The sequence below is a fragment of the Takifugu flavidus genome, chromosome 18, assembly GCF_003711565.1.
Source record: "Takifugu flavidus isolate HTHZ2018 chromosome 18, ASM371156v2, whole genome shotgun sequence".
NCBI classification, from domain to species: Eukaryota; Metazoa; Chordata; class Actinopteri; order Tetraodontiformes; family Tetraodontidae; genus Takifugu; species Takifugu flavidus.
Window position 1 is genome coordinate 6,614,444 of NC_079537.1, and position 13,383 is coordinate 6,627,826.

Sequence of the window (13,383 nt, forward strand, 5' to 3'; positions counted from 1 at the left end):
AAAACAGCTAAATAAGACAATAAAAAAGGTGGCGGGGGAGGGACTCATAAAATTCCTGCTTCGGCTGCCATCATGCAACAGCGGAGGGAGCAGAACAGTCTGCCTGCGTCAGTGATGGAAGAGTAACCGGACCCTCGGGACGGACGGGATAAATAAAGCAGCGAGCAGCCTGGGTAATACTACCCATCTGCCCCTGCAGCTTGTGGCCTCGCGCAGTGATGTCACTCAGGAGGCAAAGAGGCTGACGTGCACTGTTGGTGAGGAACACCCCCCTCCCAAAAAAAAGCTTCCAGAACGGAACGCTGGGTCCCCCTAAATATAGATCAGAGGAGAGAGACTGGGATCAGCTGGTCTGTGCCCACATATAACCTTAGAACCAGTATGTGGTGTCACATTTAAACTCACTGGAACCCGAAGGAAACCAGTGCAAACTGGGACCAAAGCCAGAGCCTCCAGTTGGGAGCATGGTGTGTCCACAAGCTGTGTTCTCTCTGCTTTTACTGGATCAGACAGAAATCCTTTCACACATGCTAAGCTCAGTACCTGTGAGGCGCTTCCCTCCACTCTCCTCTCACGTCGATGTGGCGTCCCCGGCAGCACCTCTGAGCGTCGCCTCTTTGAACTGCACTTCCTGGACGCCAGCGCCCTTCCTCGTCTGTCGCTGGCGGCGGTCGACAGAATCGCTGGATCTTTACAGCTTTGATGGTTTTCTGGTTGATGTTTTACATTTTTTTTGTGTGTGTTTCTGCTCAATCATAATTTAAACAGGTTTAATGCACCAAACAGGAGGCGATTGTTCATTTTCCTGGTTTCAGAGGCGCCGCCCGCTCTTTTACTCATTGCAGTTTTGAAACTCCTCCTGCCTCCATCCTCGTCCACACCGCCACAGGAAGTGGAGGTGGTTGCTCCTCGCAGCAACCTGGCTGTGATTCCACACGATAACCAACAACGAAGAAGGTTCCCTCTGGCGACGATGCTCAGCGTGACGTCAGTGCACATGTGTACATGGCGGGGAGGCACGAGGCAGAGGAGGGAGGTGGGCTTTGCACTGTGATGTAATATCAGTGGCCCTTTTTTTTTTAAGTGACGCTGCATCCTGCAGCAACACTGAAGAGCTCATCCTCCTATTGGGTGAGAATGAAACCATGTGACAGAGAGGAGTACGTCTGCAAACGATGCTATTCTTTCAAATCTGCCACTGTTGTTTGAGTCGTAGATAAGAATACAGATGGCGTGTTTAACCACAATGCAGTGATGGAATAACTATAAAAATGACGACGCTTTAAATGTTAAAATGTAGTCCAGTTGAATGTGACCTGCGTTGACCAGGCAGGGAGCGGGTTATCAATGGGCTTAGGGCGCCATCTGCTGGCGGACTGGATGAATTAGCGTCTCTAAACCAAACGCATCTTAGACTTTGGTATTAAAGTCAAACTCCTTGATTATTCAAGATCAATGCGTTTCTTTTTTACCCCCAAGGGACATTTCTGAGATGTTTCCTACAGATAATGCTTCAGGGTGAGTTTCCTACGAACAGGTTATGGCTTTTCTATAATTATGCTATAGTTATTGCTCTTGCTAATTTGTTCTGCAGGATTAAAATAAACTCAGTTTAAGTGTTTCAGAATATTCAGACGATCAACGGGAGATAAACATATTTTATTAATTCAATAAGTATGTCAAATCGACATTTCATCTTGGGAAAAACTACTGATTAAACTTTTAAAACTGTATTCGTGTATTACTGAAGCTACTCAATACCACCAAACCTGAGAGACTACTCTAATTTTACTGCTAATAAATTCTCCCCAAAAAGAAAAACTTAAATTTAAAACAACTTTCAACCCACCTTGTAGTATTTGTTTCTCATTTCCTAACACCTCCTAATTGCTCATTTCCTGCCTCGACTTCTTCTTTGGTGTACAGGCGATCCCGAGCTCGCTGCTGCCGCCTACAGGACATTAAAGACCAAGACAGGCGTGATCCAAAAGGGCTGCAAATACATCTTTTTTTCCCCATCACGTCGAAAACCATAAGTACACTAAAAACTCATTCACCTTAAAAAAAAAAAAGACACAACAGATAAATGTCCATGAAACTGAGTTTAATAGACTGTTAAAAATAAGGCTATGATGCTGTTGTAACAAACACTGACCAGGAGAAACCAACAATATGGCATCTAGATGCACCTGGTACAATAGATAAAAGTGGCCGATCTTTAGGTTATTAATGATGGACATACTGTACAATGATCACACGCGCACAAACACACACTCAAAATCAATCACACATCGACAAAGGTGTCCTGCATCCAAACCAAATCCTACTTGTGCACAAGTACTGTAAACACAAATACACAGATTGATCCACCCAGAACAGCATTAGTAAAGGAAAATTAGTCTTTAAAAAAACAAACATGCATAGCTTAGTGCATGAGCGCGTTGTCCATGAGTTGTTTGCACTTTGATAGGATAGTGGGTCAAAAGTGGGTGGGTCCTACTGCTCATTACCCCATTGTTCTCATTTTAGCCAGTATTAACAATCAAACTCGTGCTTTAGAATAGTTTGTTCGTATAGAAAGTTACATTCTGAGCTCACGATAGGCTCTGTCATGAAAAAATAAATACTGGCATGGCAGAAACATGAAAACCGGTCCCTGATCCAATGAAAACACCCGTTTTATATTGGCTACAATCATTGTTCAAAAACGTTAATGACGCTAAAGATAATAACAAAAATGGAATGTTGAAGCAATCAGAATAACCTTTCTAAAGGGCCATTTGCATTGCCAATAAAAGTAAAAATATTTCTTAGATTCAAGCTTATTTCCAACAGGATGAAACACTAAGACTAAGAAAACTCTCAAGTTGAAATAGCAGATTATTTCAGGGTTCTTCTGGTATGATTTGGTCACCGAGGAGAATTAGTGAATTAGAGTTGGTGCCTGATGCACATCATCGCTGCCTCTCAGCGGCTAACGTGCGTAGTTTAAAGTGCCGATAAGCTGAAACAAACATGTAGCACATGCGGACGTTCCTCACGTTAGGGATGAATGCTACGCTAAAATACAACAAAAGTCTTCTAGTTTACATCTGAACTGTGCAGGTGACACATTAGCCAGGCTGGTCTGGCATCATTAGGCGTCGCTACAGATTCTTCCCGCGCAGCTTTAACGCTGAATTTCACTTCATTTTGTTAGTGACAGCAGCTAAAAACACAAATAAACAACTAAAAAACAGAACCTAATAAAACTAATACCGGTATTTAATTTGATGCACGTGCATTTGAGCTGTAGGCAGCAGATCGATGCCAAATACTGATAATTAAAAATGAACGCTTACACACACACACGCACGCACGCACACACAGTTCAAATATGTACAGTTTACAAATGTATAAAAGACAATTCTTTTTTCTCTTTTACGCCGACTTTCCTTCTGGTTCCCTTTTAACCTTTTCAGACACACCACCTGATCACACTACCTGACCACGACACGCGTCTCTGCGTTGACTTGATTTGTTCCTGTTTGCACCTACTTTTCCATCCCAGCGGAAGAAACGTCCTCCTCCCCGGTTTCAATAGCCTTCAGAATGCACTGTACAAAAATGGACTAAAAAGGTTGTTTTTGGACAGTCAGAACACAAGGAGATATGAAAGTGTTGGGCCATGCAGGGTCGGTGGGCGGCTCTGACGCTGACAGCCTGATTATTGTATGTTTCAGTCATGGGACGTTGCGACCTGCCAGACGATGAGGTGGCTCCGCTCGTCCGTGGCTGGCGCTGGCTGTTGGCCCGCCGTTGGCTCGGATAAACCGTCCAGCTCGCCGCCTTCGTCGCCTGAGGAGGAAGATGAGGAGGAAGATGAGGAGTCAGGCGGCTGCCAGGTGGAGACAGCAGAGCGGAGACGAGGTCGCCAGCCTCCGTGTGACACACTCACCCAACCTGAAGTCGATGTAGCCTTCGCCTCCGCTCATTACCAGACATGTTTTGGGGTCTGCCGTGTTAGTCGCCGTGTCGGAGGATTCAGAGGGAGGGTCGTCGGAGCCTGAGTCTGTGGTGCCTGGAGGGGGGAGAGCGCGACCTGTCCACAGAAGGGACAACAGGTTTAGTTCGGCTGGTCTGATAAATAACAGACCATTTTGAACCTGCGAAGCGGTGTTTACGAAGCACTCACCCGGCACGGTCACAAAAAACTTGACAGCGTTCCGGTGTCCATGGAAACAGAGCTGGGCGTGGGCCATGGAGCAGTACGGCACCGCGCTGGCTGTCACGCCGCACTCCGAACTGTCGTCGCCATAAACGCGGACAGCAGTGCCAGGACGATTCGGTGCCCCTCCTGGTGTCTTGTTGGCTGCAGAAAAAAGGGGGAATTACAGATACTGAAGCCGTGGGAAACATACGAGACCCTCAGAGCCGCCGCCGCCGCTCCTACACCAGGTCTAAATGCCGAGGAATTCACACCTTCAGATAAGGGGATGGAGATGATGACGCCATTTCCGGTCCCGACCCACAGGCGGCTGCAGGACACCACCAAAGCTGTGATTCTCACAAAAGAGAAGCCCAGTTTGCCCGTTCCTGCAACGCACACAAGCCCCATTTAACGACCCACCAGGAGAGCTGGCAGAAATGAAGTCAGCGAGCAGACCAAGTGTCCTTACCCAGCATCTTGCTGACGTAGGGTTCGATGTCCACGTCCTGAAGGTGCTGGTAGGTGTGAGCGTGGAACAGGCGCAGAGTGGAATCCAGGCGGATGGACACCCAGATGCCGTCTCCCACCCAGGCCAGCTGCCGTATTTGGCTCTCCTTGCGCGGGTGAGCGTCGAAGGACTTCTGCTCACGGGTGACAGATCGTGACGGTGTGACGTGACGTGACGACACATATGTAACCACGTTTCTCTTTGGGGGAGACCCCTACCTCTATTCTCATGGCCTTGGGCTGGATGACGTAAATCTTGTTCCTGTATCCGCACCACACCTTTTCATGGACCACCACCATGCAGCGAATCGAGTGGTGGGGCCGGCCCAGATCCAACAGGTGGTAGTTGGTTAGATCCCACTGACCATCTGAAACACCCATTATCAGTCACCCTTTCTCTTAACCACAGAGGAGACAAACTCAGACTTACCAACGCCTCTGTGGAAGATTGCTATTGTCCCATCAGCCAACGCCACGAGGACTCTTCCTTTCACGTGTCTGTACGAAGAATGGAAGCCATATTCCTGCTTTCTTCTGGTAATAATCTAATAATACTTGGGAGGTTTACTCACACTATGCTGAGGATGGAGTCCTTCAGTTTGATGGCGTGGAGACACTTCCTCCATCGTGCCACAGCTGAATGGACATACAGACTTTAAAGAAGGGGAAAAAAGGGTTATGGACGATGCTTTTGGTTCAGTTCACATTAAAAAATAACTATGAAACAACAATGAAACTGAGGATGCACCCTTCTGACAAGGACTTGTTTTTAAGACATTAATTGATCATTTATAGGAAAACGGCGCCCTCTAGTGGATGACATGCTGCTCACCATCCGTTCTGGGCTCCGAGCCACATGGTTGGGAGGGCGCTGCTCATCTTCTGGATCTCCCCCTCGGGTGGCTCTTTTGAGTCCTCTGGCAGTGAGGTAACCACATCCTGCCTGGATCACAGAGTGATGGCCAATTATTCTCATTTGACTAGAGAGAATACTGTAAATGTGTAAAAGTGAAATAAAATACTTTGTATCAATTTGAGAGGAATCATTAGGTTCCACCCCCAGCGGATCAGTGAAGACGTGCTCAGTGTAGATTCCCGGCTGGCTCGGATCGGCTCCCTGGTCCTCTCCTTCGTCGCCCACGCCTGCGTTAGCCTCTGTCGCTTCTGTCGCCTCTTCTGCTGGAGGAACTCCGTCTTCCGGTGGACTGGTCTCTCTGGACAGATCAACTGAAGACGCCAGAATATGACTAGATAATCAACCACCTTCTGAACAGGATTACTCAGCTTGTTTTTGACTGATGCTCATGTCTGGTGCAAGCAGCAGGTGGGGGATGAGGGGAGAATACCTGAGGCAGAGACGCCGACATGTTCCGCCGCCTGTTCGCTCAACCCTGAACGGGCTGTTTGCGGTATGGCGGTAATTCCCTCCGCTGTCATGGCACCATCGCTGCCGGCACAGCCCATGGTGGCGGCTGGCGAAGCCCCATCTCCTTGGCTAGCCTCCGTGTCTTGGGGAACCTCTTCGCCTGCTGGAAAATCAGTCTCCAACACGCCTGACAAAAAAAAACCACCACAAACTTTAAAGATCAACTGTTCCCATGAAAATAAATGATGCGGTCATGTCTGGTCCGGGCCTACCTGGTACACTAGCGATACAGCCCACGTGGGTGTTGCAAGCGTAGAAGCTGTCGAGCAGGTCAGCGGGCTGCGTGGCGTCCAGCACCATAACCTTGGTGGAGGAGTTAGAGCTGATGCACACCCACACCCTACTGGACATCTCGTCCTGCAGCACCAGCTCCTTGTCCTGGTCCCCTCTCTCCTGGATATAGAAATAAAAATCATAACAAAGTGTACAACTGCCCAACCACAACGCACTTCTCCTTACCTTATTCTCCTGTTCTAACTGGTCCAGGCTACTCTGGGAACCCCCGGCCTGTTTGATGAGTTCGGAGGCATGTGCTGCCCTCCCCCCAGAGAGGTTAACTCCTGCAGCACACCACAGCTGGAACACACACGGCGTTTAACCACGTAAAGATATCAGAAACTGTCCACAAAGAGGATGGCATATTGTTCAATATTAGCTCATGGACCTCCATACCTTCATAGAAGCATCGTTCTGCTCCAGAGGCCTCAAGTACACTGGCACAGGTAAGTTTATTTTGGTCTCCACCTGTCCACCATTTGCCACCTAACAGAAGATAAACAGGAAAGCACAATTAGAGTTTTCAATAAGAGAGGAAGTCATTGCAAATGCAGGAGCTGTTGCCATTTTCTCACCTTGTATTTATTGGGTAAACTCCAGCCGTGCACAGTGACTCGCCCGTCCTCCTTCTGCATGTGGGCCTTGACCTGTCTGTACTGGGCTCTCTTCTGCTCTTTACGTGACGGAGAACTGCACGGGTCCTTGCTGCAAACAGAGCAGGGGTCAGCCGATGCGCGACACTGCAGTTTATCTTTTCAAAAATAAAATAAAAATAATAATGTTGTGAGAATACAGAAAACAGCCACGCCAACTCACTCTTCATTGAGGAAGTCAAAAGTCTTGGACTTCTCAGTTGGGAACTGGGAAAAGGTGCTACTCCTCTTCACCAAGCTACCTGGGGCGTTGTACTTGACATTAGACTCCGCCTTCTTCATCGCCGGCACGCTGGAGGAGGAGCTAAAGAGTCTGCTGAAGCTGCAGGTGGCAGAGATACAGACAGTCAGATGTAAACAGAGGAGTGAACTGGGGAAAAGGGAGTTGGGGGAGGGTCACGGACCGGCCAGAGGCCTGAAGGACCATGGTGAATACTGAGGGTGACATGAAGCATGCAGAGTCTGCATTGCAGATAGTTGTGTAGTTTGTAACCGTGACAAATAAAATCATCCATACACCAACCAATAGAAAGGATTTTAATGCACACTGCAGACTTTTTTTAATTTAAAAGTCATCTTAACAGTGTTTATCAAAAATATTGTTAGTATTTACAATAGTTAAAGCTGATGTAAAAAAAAAAAAACGTCCTGGGAATAGAGCACAACTCCTGACTGCATATGTGCATGCATGGGCTCCATCCATGTTTAGTTCCTGACCAGCAAAAAGAATAGAATAACATCCAAAATGGCAGACAGCAAGCAGGGTGGAAAAGCCCCCTGGGGGGGGGGAGAGTCATCTATTAGTAGCATACAGAGAGAAAATATCATGAGGAAACTAGCACAACACACTGAAGTAGGATCAGTTTGTAACGGAGCTTGTGTGTGTCCATGAGGGAAGAAGAGAGCGGTTTGGCCGGGAGGAGATTCATGAAACCATCTTTACCTAACGCTGCCATTTGCAAACAGCAAATCCCGGACAAGATGAGATAAAAGAAACGGATTTGAACTTTTGAAGGCAGAAGATGTCAACAGCCCGACAGGCTCTGAAGCCTTGGTTGTTTCAACAAATCTTTTTTTTTTTTTTAAAGAGTGAAAAAGGGGGTGGGGGGAGCGGGGACTTACAACTGCCAGATGCTGGACTTCTTTTTTTCCGCAAGTGCTGGGTTTTCTCTGGATGCCCTGGAGGGGACGGCGAGACCATACGTATTATGTCAGCAGGTCATCAACTGTCACGTGCTCGTGCTCTTCTACAGCTTTGTGGTCTGCACCTGATCATCTCTGTCCACCTCACAGCCTCCTGCAGCTCCATCAGCCTCTCTTTGTATTGATTGCGTTCCATCAGCACTCGAGCCATTTCCACCCGGGTGAAGCGCTTCCTCTGGGCCGTCGGCACGTCGCTCTGTGGCGGCACACAGAGACAGTTCGAATCACACCGCAGGAATCTTGGCAGGGGGCGTACGCACGCATCCCCGTGTAAAATACTCACATCCTCTTCATCTTTATTTTTGTTTTTCATGTCCTCCACTTCAAGCCGCACTCTGGAAGAGATCCTTTATCAGCTGACTGTTCTGCTGCAGGTGGCTCAGTGCTGCAGACTTACTTTTTCAGTTCCTCCTCCAGCTCTCTGTTCTTGTCCTCCAGCTTGGTCTTGGCCTGCAGGACTGCCTCCAGCTCCCCCTCAAACATCTCCTTCTCGCAGGTCAGTTCGTCCACCTTCAAGATCAAATCTTTGTTCACTACGTTCAGGGCGTTCCTGCGGAGACAGAAATGAGGGCAGAATATGGCAGCTGGACGCGTTGACAGTCAAGACAGAAATCAAGTACATACTTTGTCTCAAGCAGTTGTGAATTCTCCTGAATGAGATTTTCAACCTCCCGGCCCATTCCTGAAGAGAAATGGTAAATTAAACCAGAGTCTAAGGCAATTAAAAACTATCTGACAACAATCTGCAAGCGTAACTAGGACTACAATCCAGTTACAGATTATTCTGTGATAAAACACACAAGAAAGATGAAAAATATCTCCCACTGAGATATTTAATATCGGTGTTTTCACAGGACGAAGAACTACCACAGCACACAAATGCACAGCAGGTGTCACATGACTGACAGGAGAAGGATGGAGAGGCTGGGTGGGGTCTTACCAATCAAACTAAGGTCTGAGAAAACCATGCAATCCAAGCCAGGCGGAAAGAACGGGGGAGAGAGAGAGATGGAGATATAGTTTGAGACAGTGGAATGACCAAACTGATGAAGGAGCCAGAGCTGAACAGCTGCTGGCTCCACAGGCAAAACATGTCGCTTGTTCTTCGAAGCTATAAGATACAAACATTGCAGCAGTGGGAAGACAGAAAACAGGAGAAATAATAAGAGTTTCAACTGTAAAAAGTCAAAAGTCAAAAACAGTAAGATCATCACTCATGCACCACACGCACTGCTCGCTGGTTATCAAAAGTAAAGGAGAGGAGGGAAGAAGAATAAAAAGGGGTCCAGAAGTAGGAAATGTAAAAGAAGGGAAGGAAGAAGAGGAAAGGGAAATGGAGAAGGAGTATGAGAATGAGGAGGAGGAGGGGGAAAGGCAGAAGAAGAGTAAGGGAATAAAGGAGGAGGATAAGAAGCTGTGAGTTGCAGTGATGATGAGTATGTTTCTAAAGTAGAGGGCAGGGGGACGTGGCCTTTATGGAAGGAAAGGTTCAGGTTTGAGGTCATACACACCAGAGTACTCCACTGGGATTATGGACAAAAGCCAGAGGATGAGACACAGGAGAAAGAGGTGATGTTAACATGGGAAAATGGGTAACGCTGCGTATCACAGCTGGACCAAAGCAAGGAGTGCTGGAATTTCTGCTACATTCAAAACTAAGACAGTCAAGAGAGGAACAGTCCGGACATGACAGCAGAACTTCAGAGTATTTACAGGAATTTAAAAAACAGTACAGAGACTGGTATTACACAAATGAGGCAACTTATTATTTAGCAGATAATCGTGCTGATACCAATACTGACCATTAAACCGTGATGAGTGAAAACCTGATTGGTGACACAGCAATACTGTGGCCAACACAACCAACTTCACGACACACTTAAAGCCTTCACTCACCCAGCAGATCGGCGCCCTCATCAACATCCCCTATGAGCCCAGTCCCCGCAGACGACAGCTCTTCAAACAGGGAGTCCGTGTTGCGGTCAAATGCCATGTTCTCAATGCCCTTAGTAGGAGTGCTGAAACGGCAAAAGGAGCACGACCTGATTTCATTTCTGCTACCTGCTGGGTGCTAAAAGGGGCCGTGGTTTGACAATCCTTGGATTACCTGCAGGGTTGGTATCCAATGAGGTCCATATCCAGCTCAGGGGTGGACTCAATGATGTCTTGCACATCTGTGTTATCCTCATTTTCAGGCAAACCTGCACGACACACAGCACAGGGAAACTAGAAACACCGACATCCACACAGTTTTCAACCAGGTATAACCCAGAGCAGAATCCAGCTGTGTTCCAGGATGGTCTTACCCACTGATATAGATCTGGTCCCCGGGGCAGCCTGCACCTCTGTGCTCTTACTGTTCCCGTCCTCCCTCTCCATGTCTGAAGCGGTGGTGGACATGGGCGTGGCTGACTTTGAGCCGGTGAAGTCTAACAACTCATCCTGCCGAGAAAAAAAAAGTTCTATATTGACTGGGAAATACATGACGAATGCCGGCCAAATTCACACAACTGCAATATTGAAGGTGTGATCTTTGAAGAATTAATGATAGAGTCTAAAACTGCTCACTCCAGCACAGAGGACAGGGGGGGAAGCCACAGCTAGAACTCCCATAAACTAGTGTGTAGTGGGAGAAAGAAAATAACCAAACATAGGGGACACGTGAACACACAGGTACGGCTAATACAGGGACAAATGTCGCACACAACCTCGAAAACCACGGTCACCACAGAAACTGCCATTCTTCCACCGGTGCACAACACAAAGCAACCCAACAAAACATCATGGTGTTGTACGTCACCAAAATCATGCTGTTGCATGTGAGACTGCACGATGAACAAGTAAAAAAAAAAAAAAAAAGTGCACATGCATTTTAAGATTTAAGATTGCATCAAGCGCAACTCGAACCGATGAGGTGAGCTTCTAGAAACGAGTCAAGATTAAAAAAAAATTAAAAGATGAAGCAGCCTGGTGAGGAAGACGAGTGAAGCGGCACAGAAACCCGTCCACAGCCAGCGCAGGCATGCAGCTGCTGCTGGCACCGCCACCGGCCGCCACGCATCCAGCTACCTTGCAGTTGTCTGCCAGCGAATTCCCCCAAGTTGAGTCCCGCGCACTCTTACCCTCCCTCTCTTTTGGGGGATCCGCAAAGTCCAACTGCTTGGGGAGGGAGAGTAGGAATGAAGCTCACTTGCAGAAGCAGTTCAGCAGAAATGCAAACACCCCTAGGTGTGCGTGACGCGAGCGGAAGAATGCTAACGTCTACGAGAAAATGGCTGCAACTGACCGTTGCCTTTTCGTTTAAATCGTGGATCATCTGCACGCAACCATCGATTCATCATTTGCTCGAAGACCAGCATAATTTCCAAGTCAGCAGCATCCACATCAGTTTATTACTAATAATGTCTTGGTGAAGCCAGAAAAAAAATATCCTGCAGTGATTTTGATTGCTGCTTTTCCTTCGGGCTTTAATCACAATCATTTTTGATCTTCCTTACTTTAATTGATCGTGTGACCGCGAGTTTTTGACCACCTGCTTCATCACTATGCAATAACAATGTCAGCTTTAAAGGCCACTGGCTGGTCTTGTATGTGGATGGACATTAGATCGTGTGGGACATGCAGGCGTATGCTTCATCCACCTGCTGCAGTTCTTCAATGGAACCACCGCCCGCTGTTTATTACGCAGATCAGAACCTGTCGTGTTCAAAGGGCAACAATGACCATTCTGTACGGCTGCTTACATAACAACCAATCACATTGCAGCGGGCCTTCTCTCCCCCGTCAGTGACTGGCTGTGAGCCATACAGCAGCATCACTCCCATCATGCACCACGCTACAGAGCTGATGTCCCAGATTTGTATAAAAAAAGAGGTAGCAGTGGGATGAAGTAACGGCGTCACCCTCAAGGCCCCCTGAGTGAGTGGAAGCGGACAAACTGCACACATCAAAAACACCCATCACATTTTTAGTTGCTATGTAACTGAGAAGCTAGAGACAACAATTATTACAATGTCTGGATCAAAATTAGCATGATCTGAAAACTAAACACAACATATTACAACATATATCTAGAATTACATGGTACATTACTGAGCTGCCTACTCAGACTTATCCCTTTATCAAAAAGCTGTCTACATCTTTAAATAGATCCAACGACAACACTGCTACAAAGCAAACACATCTCTGGTTAAAGCCTATTTTTAGATTTTTAGAGTCATGTTTTTTTATAAGCTCCGGCTCCGTTGGAATCTGCTGCTATCGTACCTTGAGGTTGGTGTTGGACCGAGGTTGTGAGGGATCGGCGAACCTCCAGTTCTCAGCGTTCAGTGTCTCTGACCTGGCCTGGGGGTCTGGGGTGAGCAAAGACCCCCCTCCAGATGAAGGGAAGATGCCCAGCGATAGAGGCCTCTCCCTCCTGGTGGAAAGAAAAAGACGCATTATGCAGCTTTCATACTATTAAGGTTGATATTCATGCAGTATTTGTATTACTCATGAGGTTCGCATTTAAATGGACACATGTAACTTAGTAATTCCCAAAAGTTTCCTGTGAATTGTAATTTTCCCCCTCTGACCTGACGCGGCTAACGGTGCTCGTCTCCGAGGTCTCGTTGAACTGCTGTAATTTGATCCTCTCGACGTGCTCCATGTAATTATGGATCATCTGCCGATGTCAAACCAAAAACACCAATAAGGTGGAGCTGCTGATGAATACAACCCAGAAGTTTCTCTCTTCTTATCCCCTCGATCCCTCCTTACCTCAGTGTGTCGCTGATGGAGGGAGTTGTACTCCTTCTTCAGCTCCACCTCTCGCTCTTCTAACCTGCCGACTAAAAACCAAAAACCCAAAGTGCTCCTACATTCATTTCATATTTGCAAATACAGTTATGGTGTGTGCATTTAAACTAACTAAACTAAGTTCTGAAAGTCCTGTTTTTCTGCAGCTTGATTCGCCTCCTCCAGAAGTCTTGCTTATATGCTCCATGCGGACGTCACATGAATCCACCATTCCCAGTAAGCCAATCATTTTTCATTCCTTGAGCCACCAAGAAACTGGCATTAATCCAAATTAGGGTGGCAATAACAAATCCGATAATCCCATTACTGTAGCCCCCACTCAGAGCAGATAC

At 47.2% G+C, this 13,383-nt stretch overlaps 1 protein-coding gene across 1 annotated transcript in view; it reads right to left on the reverse strand.

The window, feature by feature from the left end:
- Positions 1-2,089: 2,089 nt before the first annotated feature.
- LOC130515334 (C-Jun-amino-terminal kinase-interacting protein 4-like) overlaps positions 2,090-13,383 on the reverse strand; it is an 11,596-nt gene continuing 302 nt past the window's right edge. Inside the window, exons 2-30 of the mRNA XM_057015498.1 lie at positions 13,013-13,122; positions 12,829-12,917; positions 12,521-12,671; positions 11,324-11,410; positions 10,561-10,696; positions 10,362-10,455; positions 10,151-10,272; positions 9,195-9,209; positions 8,879-8,936; positions 8,652-8,804; positions 8,538-8,589; positions 8,320-8,450; positions 8,174-8,230; positions 7,215-7,373; positions 6,974-7,103; positions 6,795-6,884; positions 6,582-6,698; positions 6,335-6,515; positions 6,043-6,249; positions 5,719-5,923; positions 5,529-5,639; positions 5,269-5,349; positions 5,127-5,194; positions 4,916-5,064; positions 4,659-4,830; positions 4,462-4,575; positions 4,175-4,351; positions 3,938-4,081; positions 2,090-3,837 (exon numbers count right to left, since the gene is read on the reverse strand). Coding sequence (XP_056871478.1) covers positions 3,719-3,837; positions 3,938-4,081; positions 4,175-4,351; positions 4,462-4,575; positions 4,659-4,830; positions 4,916-5,064; positions 5,127-5,194; positions 5,269-5,349; positions 5,529-5,639; positions 5,719-5,923; positions 6,043-6,249; positions 6,335-6,515; positions 6,582-6,698; positions 6,795-6,884; positions 6,974-7,103; positions 7,215-7,373; positions 8,174-8,230; positions 8,320-8,450; positions 8,538-8,589; positions 8,652-8,804; positions 8,879-8,936; positions 9,195-9,209; positions 10,151-10,272; positions 10,362-10,455; positions 10,561-10,696; positions 11,324-11,410; positions 12,521-12,671; positions 12,829-12,917; positions 13,013-13,122 — 3,479 coding nt within the window. The 3' untranslated portion in view covers positions 2,090-3,718. The remainder of the gene's footprint in view (positions 3,838-3,937; positions 4,082-4,174; positions 4,352-4,461; positions 4,576-4,658; positions 4,831-4,915; positions 5,065-5,126; positions 5,195-5,268; positions 5,350-5,528; positions 5,640-5,718; positions 5,924-6,042; positions 6,250-6,334; positions 6,516-6,581; positions 6,699-6,794; positions 6,885-6,973; positions 7,104-7,214; positions 7,374-8,173; positions 8,231-8,319; positions 8,451-8,537; positions 8,590-8,651; positions 8,805-8,878; positions 8,937-9,194; positions 9,210-10,150; positions 10,273-10,361; positions 10,456-10,560; positions 10,697-11,323; positions 11,411-12,520; positions 12,672-12,828; positions 12,918-13,012; positions 13,123-13,383) is intronic.